The 11,306-nt window shown below is 40.5% G+C and overlaps 1 protein-coding gene and 1 pseudogene across 4 annotated transcripts in view; one reads left to right on the forward strand and one right to left on the reverse strand.

Moving 5' to 3' along the window:
• LOC123866442 (protein sprouty) overlaps positions 1-10,152 on the forward strand; it is a 51,500-nt gene extending 41,348 nt beyond the window's left edge. For 2 of the 4 annotated variants that reach the window (XM_045908020.1, XM_045908018.1), the window contains exon 3: positions 9,026-10,152. In XM_045908020.1, the coding sequence (XP_045763976.1) occupies positions 9,083-9,721 (639 nt within the window). In that variant the 5' untranslated portion in view covers positions 9,026-9,082 and the 3' untranslated portion in view covers positions 9,722-10,152. The other 2 variants (XM_045908017.1, XM_045908019.1) reach the window with 2 other exon arrangements.
• Positions 624-1,627, reverse strand: LOC123866451 (annotated as a pseudogene).
• Positions 10,153-11,306: the final 1,154 nt, after the last annotated feature.

Consider the following 11,306-nt stretch of genomic DNA (forward strand, 5'->3'; position numbering starts at 1 on the left):
AAAACCGGTGGCATTAGCACACATGTCGATTCCAATGTTCCGGTCGAAAGACCCTTCATTATTATCAGATGAAAATGGTAAATTAGACTGTCTAAATTATATTGAAGCTTCCTGCACATTCTTACACTTTATATCCGGATCGTTCCCTTTTGGGGTGGTCCACTCCGTCTCGTCTCCCTGCAATGTATGCAAATATAAACCATAAGTTAAATTATTTGTTTCAAAAATGAATACCTAATAGTTTTATAATAGGTAAGGTAGATAATTCTACTTTCTCCAATCAAGCCTTTGTACTTCAAATGAATGGCAAGGCACCTATGACAATGAGACCTGCAAATGAAATTAGAACTAGGACTTTTTTTATATTATATCCTCCTTTTACCATTGATATTTTGGAAGATCACGTGAGATAATAAGTTTTAATTCAGAAACTGACGATTCCAAGCATTAATATTGTGAGCGTGAATGGATGTTCGTTGAAATGTCCTAAAAAAACTGATTTCTACCTGGAGTTACTTTTTCTACTGTCCAGGTGTAACCATTAACCGCACAATAATGGTGCGCCCGTTAAATTTTCATTTCATTTCTCTAAACAGGTAGGTATATTGAATGAAAGACATCGCCAGTGGGTAATATTTTATTGATACATCGTTGGAGTACTAGAATTTGCATCTTTTTTGAACTTTTACCAGTACTTATACAGCACAAAACAGTATCAGTAATTCGTTGAAAAATCATCATTTTCGGTGTACTTAGTAGTGTAAAGGTAGGTACTAGGTAGTAGATGTGGTACCTATACCTAGTAGTACGATGACAGCCGTCCCGTATGGCAGCGTTATCGCTCGTCCTTGACACAGAGACGCCGCGTGCACAACGCGCCTTATTGTCGTCGCTGCAACCTTGCGGAAATCATACTGATATTGTTAGGTTGTACAACCTACTTCTCTGACACCGTGATAACATAATGGGTGCCGGTGATGCCCGACTGCTTGCCTTTTGTACAGCCCGAAAGGGCGTCATCTTTAACACGTTCTCCGGCCTTCGGGGTCGCATGAGTTGTGGTCATGCATGGATTGAATGTTGATTTTAGGCTTTTCAAGGACCGATAGATGGTAGGATCGCAGGACGAAAGTGGGCGGCATGTCACGACTCTCGCCGGCCGGAAACCTAATTCCCGGATGCGGCCGCGCGGGGATTTCGCCGGAAGCTCGATAAACGAGCACATCCGCTGCCGTCGCCCGCGCCGCAAAATTTGGCACCGCGAGCACTCGCAGCTCACTTCCGGCCCCCGCCCCCTCGCCGTCCCGGTTCGCCTGCGAAAATAGCGGCCGACCGCTTCGTGTACGCGGTTCATTCAGTATGGCCGCCTTCCATTCATAAAAAGGCGAGGCGCGCGCGGAGGGACGCGCGGCGGCGGGGTGCGGCCCTCCGCCGGCCCGCTCCCGCGCCCGACGCCAGTGCGGAATGTGCCAGCGAACGGAACGGTCGTTTCGTTGGAGCGTAGCGCTAACGCTCCCCGTTTTCCATTAAAATGTGTATAAGAATAAGTGCAGTGAATCCGCACGAGTTCGGAACGGTTACGAAAATCGCCGTCATCGAGATCAGGAGTAGAAATCAACGAAGAACTTCACCGAGGAAGTGAGTAGCGGCCATATTGCAGTGATAACCGCGCGGCGGGCGGACGAGAATCGAGGCCGGTGCGTGGGCCGCCCCCCGCCCGCGCCAGGTGCCGCTCCGGACCGCGCCGGTCTCTGAGCCTTCCCGTGGATTTGCGCGGCCAAAATTCGGTGCTTCTGCCGTATTTTTGTGTGTCAGTGAGCCCACCGGCGCGGTCTCGGTGCGGTACGTGCGGCCGACCGACAGAGCTCAGTGCAGTGTGTGGGGCCAGTCGGCCCGAGTGCCCTTGTGTGATGTGTGTAGGAGACGCGTGACCGTGGACCGTCTGCCTCGTAAGTACTCGTCCGACGTCACTGCCCGTCCGGCGTCCAGGATGTGACGAGTCGGGGCGGATTCGTCCGCCTAGATTCCATAGCGCGCGCGTCCGTGTGTCGTGTAGGCAGTAATCACTGATCATGAAAAAATTGAGCAAACATGAATGACAGTCGCGTCGCGCCTGGCGACCGACGAGCGAAGCGGAGTAGCGAGCGCAGCGCCGCACGTGTGCGCCTCGCGAGTCGCGACCCAGCCGAGGCCCGAGAGCCTCTCCGCCGACCAGTTCGAGAATGCTTTCATTTATAATGCTGCTTCAAACATCATTAGAAACATACAATTACCATTCTGTAGGAACAGATCTCTTACATTAATGAGTTTCAAACGCAACTACACATTCGAGTAATGAGCGTTGAGAATCTTAAAAACTGAAACTGATATCGTGGAATATCGTTAAAAGTGTAGATTACAGTAAAACTATTTTTATTACTTATTTTCACCGACGAAATTCGAATTATTATAGCAACAGGGACCAATTTCGACTAGGTTTGATAACTGAACGTTGATAAGAAAAACGGTTTGTAAACAATACACGCGGTATATCTTTTTACAAACTTGAATTTTAACTTTAAAACATTTAAACAAAATATGTAACATCGTGAATTTACATTTTAAGACAGATTTTGCTACGCATACTAAACGATCGACCCTATAGAGACAAATCTGAAATATATAACTATGTAGTTGGTATGTAGTTACTAGTTAGCAGTTAGTAGTTACCTATCATTTACCTATACGCGGTCACACTAAATTCATTAAAATTCGGTCCATAATCTATCCAACCGAACCGCAAAGACGTTCAAGCTGTCATGTGTAAAAAATACTAGACAAAATTTCTTAAATTAATATTCATAATGTCAAAATCATTAATGACAACATTTGTATTTTTTATGGGAATACTAATTTCCTACCGATAAAGTTGCTGTTTTAAAATTGAAATATGTTATTTTTATTGAATATCTACCTACACTAGGTGGTTTAAGAAATAATCAAAACAAGAAAGAATTGCTAATTTAATAAAATAACATTCCGTTTTACCGTTAACACATAAAATAAACCAGAATTTGTATCTAAAGTTCTGAAACATCAAAAAAGTGATCCTGCGAAAATCTATTCAATTTCACTCGTTGGATGTTATTACGTAAAAAGTCTTAAAATAGCAACGTCCATGATCTTTGGATCTGTATTCATTTAGATTCTAGACAGATATCAGACAGATTCAAAACATTACTAGGTACTTAATAAGATTTAAAGCAACTGAAGCAACTAGCGAAAATTTTTCTTGAAACGAAAGTCTGTTTAGTAGTAAACAACTTTTAAATTTACGCCAAAAGGTACCAGCAGATAGGTTATTGCAAAAATAAATCAAGGACAAGCAGGACTTAGTTAATTAGGTATTAATTAATTTCCATTAAAAATTGTTCCATGCCAATTAACACGTTGTTGACTAAATTAAAAACATAAGGTAATCAAATGATGAGGCATTATGATTTTAAATGACATTTACTTATTCCAAGGCAGTAAGCAAGAAAAGATAAAAAAGGAAAAATTTTGGATGTTGGAATACCAGCTACTTTCATTTACGAATAGGATATTATCGGTATAAACGCGACTTTATTTCATCGAAGATAAGCAGACACTTATGGAAGCCAGATGCCTGTCATAATTTACGTACCTATATGCAAATAGCTCAAGATATTATTAATCTGTTTGTTACTTGCGCTACATTAATGATCACAAAATGTTATGAAAGTTATTCGTAGCAAATTTCCCAAAAAACATTGTTTAATTTGTAAGTAAAATGGCATTTAATTAAAAGAAAATTTTATCGGAGGATAAAAATAAACTTGACGCTAGCAGAAATTGTAACCATTGATTATAACCAAAACGTGGTTTCTTGTGCTATATATGATACCTATGCATGCTGTTGTCTATCTATTTGGCTATCTGGCTGCATTACACTTTTATCAGTATGATTCCAATGTTGAGCAAAGGCCTCCTTTCCCACTGCTCACTTTTTAGTATCAATGTCTAGGCTGATCAGTGCTGTAAATCACAATTAAATTCTTTACGGTTTATTCATGACTTCAATTTGCATGCATATGTCTCTGATACAGTTTTCTAAAACAAATCTATACGTATAATAGTACCCTGTAAAATAGAAGGGCAGATTCTGGTTGACTTTCAATATCACTAGAAGTTACAATAGGAAATTCAAGGAACTACTGCCTAACATTGTCAACGAGACTATTGAATCCAAAATCTAATATCAGCCTGGTCGATTCCGTAAAAGCTGCATCAATCAATATTATAATCGCAATGGGCTGAATTCATGGTATTTTTTGCTGCACTAATGCATTTTAGTCAATATTGAGAATGAGAGAGTCTCGACCAAACAGAGGCGATTGTGGTTATTCGTTCGTCAAACTATGGTGGCAGACCCCCTGTAGATTTCTCCAACCAACCATCCCTACATTTATGAAATCTGAATTATAATAACCGTATTTGAGGGTTTAACTTACAATGTCGCAAGTCGCAACTAGTCCACAATCCTACTATCCATGTTTTTTATAGATTTCGCAAATACTGGTTCTTCGAATGTCAAGGACTTTTTGTAAACTCTTATTATGCCCGAATTCTATCCTCCGATCGGAACTCACTTGTCTAAACTCCAAAGTGCAGAGGATATAAGGTGGTTGAACGGCCTATACCTAATGGGAATTTATAAGCCTCATCCAATATAGTGGATGTTGCAAATAAATTGGAAATGTTGGGACAAATGTTTTTCATTTTACTCTATCTTGGCATGCAATGTTGAAGTCATGGATTCCCAAAAGTACAATACTAGCAACTACAAATTCAATTTTCGATAAGACGTCGTAATTCTAGTAATCTCATTAAAGCTACGATCACGATAATACCATGATAGGTACCTTATAGGCAGTTGCACTCCACCTTAAGCTCCACTAACACCTAATATTTGGTGTGATTGGATTCAACTACATACATATAAAGTTAAAATAAACAATTTAGGAGATTCGTTGATATTTCCAGTAGCATGGATCGTGATCACGATGGACAAAACGAACATCCATGTATATAATATATCAACATATATTACTTGGGGGTTATCCTTAAATAAAAGTTAAGTCAGTTCAAAGATTCAGGAGCAATTTCATTACATTTCTGCTGAATCATTAACTTGACCTGTATTGACCTGTTTCGGATAATTTAGCCCAATTTCAAATCCTCTAGGCATTTTTTTTCTCAGTGCACTTTTTCCGGATCACTTGTTACCTATATTGTAATGTATAGAAACTCGTATGGTAATCATCAGTAGGTGGGAATATCTGTCATGACGTATTTTAAAATATAATAAGTAGTTACAGAATTTGAAACAATCAGACGAAAATCACCTCATTTACCAACTTTTACTTACTTAACTATAAGAACCACGATAAATTTCACTTCATTTATAAATAATCTGATTCTGGTTTTCATATTCCTATTGAAATTCTAAATAGACTATGCTATAAGCAATAAATTAGTATTAGAGTTTTGAATTAAAAAGTATTAGAAATTCAAATAGCTGTCGTTATAAAGTCACGAGATGAGATCTATTGACTATTGAAAATAGCAATATACAAATTAACCTTCAAAGAACAAAAATTACGTGAAAAAGAAAACCTGCGGTGGTGCTTTAGTTTTCACTTTTTCAGAGACAATCATTCATTAATATAGATGAACTACTAAGTGTTAATTGAAAAGCTATTACAATCAGAATAGTTGCACAATAACTACTTAACTAGAAGCTTATGACCTCGATCACAATAAAAAACTAAGGAAGGCTTCCCTCTAACTTGAATAAATGTGTCGTTTTTATATTTTGGTCAATAAAATTATCATTGTAGGCCTTAAAACATTTAAATTTTATCAAAAATAGAAAAAATAGTAGAACTTCATGACTAAAAGCGAATTCTAAGTGCCCGTCTTTAGGTTAGCGCTTTAAAAACACGTAATATTCCAATGTCAACGAACGAACAGCACTAATAATTCATAGTTAGTAGCATCTTAGATTCAAATAAGATAATGGTTACGTAACTTAAATATTTATGTTTAGAGTTTAGACAAGATAGTTTTCGTTGTTATTCAGTTAACATTCCTGGTGACCTTGCCATATTTACCTAACCTTGCTTACCAACGCCATGTAATAATCGTTTATATTTCTTTGTATGCCTTCTTCTTTGCCTAACTCTAATTACCTTTATATTCTCTATCAATATTGAAGATAATCAATTTTGCTTTAAATAACAATAGGCATCGTTAATTGAATAATTAATTGTTAACGCTCACCTCCAGATTGACAAAATTAGGTACTAAAGAGTAGAAAAAAATAAAATAATACAATCTTAAAAATCAATGAATATTCAAGTGAATATTTTGTTAAAATAATATGTGTGTTTGTGTGCCCTGCTCATCTCCATTTCGACCCGGACATTTTCAAAACAACATCAGTTATCGTTTTTTTTTTGGAATGTGGTGTTTGGCACACAATCAATGAACGATATACCCAGCATAACCAGCACCATTGCTCATTGTGCCACTTGCAGCTTGGATGTTATTTGTTTTGTCAGTGTCCATGTTATACAAAGATCCAAAAGCTTAATTTGCCATAATCCGCCAAACCAAAGAAATCTGTATAGTGCAACATGCACCACCCGCCATCCCACTGATAAACATGCAGGAAAAACCAGCCACCAAGCAAGCCACACGCACCACCACCACGCAGCACCACACAAATCCCAACACCACTCGACGCACGTTTCGCCCCGACACCGGAGCATCCTCAGGAGATGTAGACCTTACAATGCCTAATTGCAAAGTATTAAATTGACTTTGTCATGGCCTTCCGCAAAATAACGCCTGCTTCTGTACTACAGTGTCCATGTTTCCGAACTCATGACTGGCAGCACACATTGCTCGAACATACATACATTTGCCTACTATATACGAGTATATATTATCACAAGAAAAAAAATCGGTATTATAGTTAACAGCATATTTCTGAAAAGAAATAAGATTAAGATTGACCTTACTAAATTTTTGTCCTATCCTGAACCATCTTTCTTCTGAATTTAAACTAGGTAGTTTTCTGAAATCAAAAGTGCTTAGTTGCGAAATGTTTAATCAAGTTGTTTTACCAACAGCCTTTTCATCTTAGCTTTTTCTGAATTTCCCGATTATATTCTCTGATATTTGTTATTTTATTACGATTTGGTGATTGAGGGTGTCGAATGTCGATTGATTATATTTATCAGCTCTTGCGTTACTGCGATCAATGAGGTCTGTTTTTTGTAACGGACGATAGCCCCAGTTTACAAGGCCAGGAAATGGCTACGAAGTGATGTGTTTTGAAATCACTTGTGGGGTCATTTGATGTCTTCTTGACTAAAATTTACTCCGTTCGTATATTGTACAAGCTTATGTCCCTGACTTCGTCTGCGTGGACTGCACAAATTTTATACCCCTATTTTACCCCCTTAGGGGTCGAGTTTCCAAAAAATCCTTTCTTAACGGATGTCTACGTCAAAGTAGCTATCTACATGCTGAATGTCAACCCGATCGGTCCAGTAGTTTGAGCTCATTGATAGATCATCAGTCAATCAGTCACCTTTTTCTTTTTTAGATATCCCAACAATTTTTATAACATAGTTAGTATGTAAGACAGCTGTAGTAAGAGGAAAAGTGGCAATCCAAAGCCTTTCGCATTTATTTATTAAAACTAAAAAAGAATCTTAAGTAATTATTTTAAGATAACATGTAGTTTCAACTCGAACATAAATTAAAATCCTGAAATAAAAGAATATCTGCTAAAGGTGCAGTGCTGTTAGGAGTACCTACATATTTTAATTAAGTAGAATAAAATATAAACATTTTTTATTCAAATAAATTTTTAAGTACAAATACTTTTCAAATCTGCATCTACCACTGATTCAGAATGCCTCTCCCACCGAGAAGAACCAGCAAGTATCCCGATGGTTGCTGTTTATACCAATTGAACATATAAAAGTGCAGTCCCACGCCTATTCCCTGCTAATTCCCGTCTAAAGTTAACCTCATTTTAGAAGAGTTTTCGGATTTTCAGAGCCATTTGTATTATTCTTTCTTCAGTAGATTCCCAATATTGTCTTATTCACAAAAATTGATTGATGATTCACATCGTCTAAAGTAGGTACTTAATAAAAAAAAAAATTATTATTTACTTTACCATCATTAAACTACTTTTCACTTCTTTACAATGCAACTGGGCATTGCATCTTCAGACTAACTTTGCTGTTAACCTTATTAGATGATGACTTCTTGATACTTCAATAATTCTTAGTTCATTCAAGCTTGCCAACCATCCCCCGTTTCTCAACTCGACATTCCGGTTTTGATGTCGTTTGTCTACCTATATCCGGTTTCTACATGCGGCCAAATTGATCGTTTTTAACCCCCGACCCAAAAAGAGGGGTGTTATAAGTTTGACGTGTGTATCTGTGTATCTGTGTATCTGTCTGTGGCACCGTAGCGCCTAAACGAATGAACCGATTTTAATTTAGTTTTTTTTGTTTGAAAGGTGGCTTGATCGAGAGTGTTCTTAGCTATCGTCCAAGAAAATTGGTTCAGCCGTTTGAAAGTTATCAGCTTTTTCTAGTTACTGTAACCTTCACTTGTCGGGGGTGTTATAAATTTTTAATTTACACTTGTATTCGTAGCGTTTATATCGTAAGGATGAATAGATTTTGGATTTTTTTATGAAGGAACAAAATGTATCTAGAAGACTTCTCTTAGAGTTGTAAATGCAAAATAAAAATAATAATATTGAAAGAGGACGATGGTAGAATAAGATTGATATTGAATAATTAGTCTGGTGTGAATATGAAAGAAAGAAAGCAATAATTTTTACACTTAATAAAATACAATTTAGTATAGTAATTAGTAAAGTATATTCAAAGTATCATAATATTAACGACAGAAATTTCTTGTTCCGCAGGTGGGGACGATGAGGGAACAGGAAGGCGACGGCCCAGAAAGCCGTTAGCCGGACTCGATGGACGAGTATGGCGGGCCGGCGGCGCCGCCCCGGCCGCCCAAGCCGGCGGCGCGCGTGCACCGCGCGGGCGCGGCCGGCGGCGCGGGCGGCGCGCGCCAGCCCGCCGTGTCGCTGCTTCGGCCGCGCCCCGAGACCGAGCGTGAGCGCAACGCATACGTCGAGGCGCCGCGCCGCGCGCCGCCCGCGCCGCCTCACCGCCACGCCGCCGCGCAGCCGCTTAAGCCGGTGACGGCGCAGCCCGGCGCCAAGCGGCGCGTGCCCACCGCCGACTCGATCGTGTGCGAGGCGTGCGGGCGCTGTCGCTGCGCGCAGTGCGCGCGGCCGCGGCCGCTGCCGTCGCGCTGGCTGTGCGGATCGTGTCTGTGCAGCGCGGAGGCGTGCGTGGACTACGCGTCGTGCATGTGCTGCGCCAAGGCACTGTTCTACCACTGCGGGAGCGGCGAGGAGGAGGCGAGCGAGCCGTGCGCGTGCGGGCCGCGGCTGGCGTGCGTGGCGGCGCTGGCCGTGCCGCTGCCGTGCCTGTGGCTGTACTGGCCGCTGCGCGGCTGCGCGGCGGCGGGCGCGGCCGCGTACGCGCGCTGCCGCCGCGCCGGCTGCCGCTGCCCCGAGCCGCCGCCGCTCTCCAGTATTATCTAGTCCCGCCGCCCGGGCGCCCGCGTTGTACAAATATTTATTGGCGAGCGGAGAGCTCCGGAGCGGACCGCGCGGGGTGGACTCGGATCGCTCGCGGTCGAGTGTGTGCAGTGAGGGCGCGGGGCGCAGGACAGAGCCGCCCCGCGCCAGAGTGCTCGTCTCTTGTAAATATAGTCGTAGTGTGTGAATGTACGTGAACGTGTCGCCCGAACGCAAAGTCTCAAATTTTCTTGAGACCGAAACGTGTCATAAGAAAACGCTAACATTTAGTATTTTTGGATTCCACACAAATCCAAGGAAGAAGATTAAGAAAATGAGATATAAAACATACTTATTAAGATGTAGATAATTTACCATTTATTTATTAACTGAATTTGTATTTATTTGTAAATAAAACGACAACATTATATTATAAATACGAATGTTTACTACAATATTTGTTTTCTTTGAACTAAAATTACCCATCAGAACGTTGCATCAATGCTATAACTGTTCACTGTCAGAGCATTGCCGCAACCATTGTAGTAGGCAGTAGCAATCAAACAAAGTTTTTCCTAAAAGTTAAAGACAATTTTCCACCAAACAGAGCATTGCTAGCGATGGAACGAACATAATGTAATCACCTATGGTACAGAACGGTTATTAAAATCGAAAAATTTATATCGTGAAAAAGTTTGCGCTTGACTTCACCTAGTGACCATAAATGATTTATCATCAAATTAGTCTCACACTAACCAAGCTAAAGCATTCCAAATATCGATTTTTAATTTTGATTTGCCAAACAAGGAACACCAAGTGAGGCCGTTAAACCTAATTTCAGCTACAACATCATAAAAAAAGCTTCAAAACATTAGACTATACTTACCTACTTTTTTAGATTGATTTAGTCAATATCGTACAGGTTTCCGTAACTGTAAAGGCAAAGCTTATTTAAAACGCGGATGACATGGCGGTCTCTTGCCAGCGCACTGTCGGTGTATAAATAGTGATTCGTTTAGTCGGCAGGAGGAAGCGAGGCGCGTCGCTTCCTCCGCCACAGGATGCGCCTCCTGTCTCACTCTTCCTTCCATCGCTCTATGTTTATTTCATAACAGGAATGTACTCGATAATACATAGTATAACTAAGCATTAAAAAATAATATCCTTATGTCGTCGACGTTCCATCTACACGCACGAAACGTTTTGCGTGATACTTCCTGACACGCATGGCTAAGGCCTAACACGCACTGCGATTTTTATTCGCGCGATTTATTTTCCGCGTCGCGTAAGCAATTTCACCTGCCCGCACTGCGAATGCGGTGAGCGCCATACAACTCCATATCAAATCGCAGATTTTTTCCGTGCGAATTATAAATCGCAGTTACTTAATTCAGCTCTATATGATTGCAAGTGTTACGGAATAGCGAAAAAATCGCGCGATTTTTAGTCTCTATGCTAGCTCTACGTTTTGGAATTCTTTCCCGCGATGCACGATGTGTGTTTCCTACCAATTATAATCCGAGTATCTTTAAAACAAGAGTGAATAGGCATTTACACTACATACACTAGGTAAACACGTCCCATTAGCAGTTGCAGAAGCAGTTGTTTT

This window comes from Maniola jurtina, chromosome 6 (assembly GCF_905333055.1).
Source record: "Maniola jurtina chromosome 6, ilManJurt1.1, whole genome shotgun sequence".
Classification (NCBI taxonomy): domain Eukaryota; kingdom Metazoa; phylum Arthropoda; class Insecta; order Lepidoptera; family Nymphalidae; genus Maniola; species Maniola jurtina.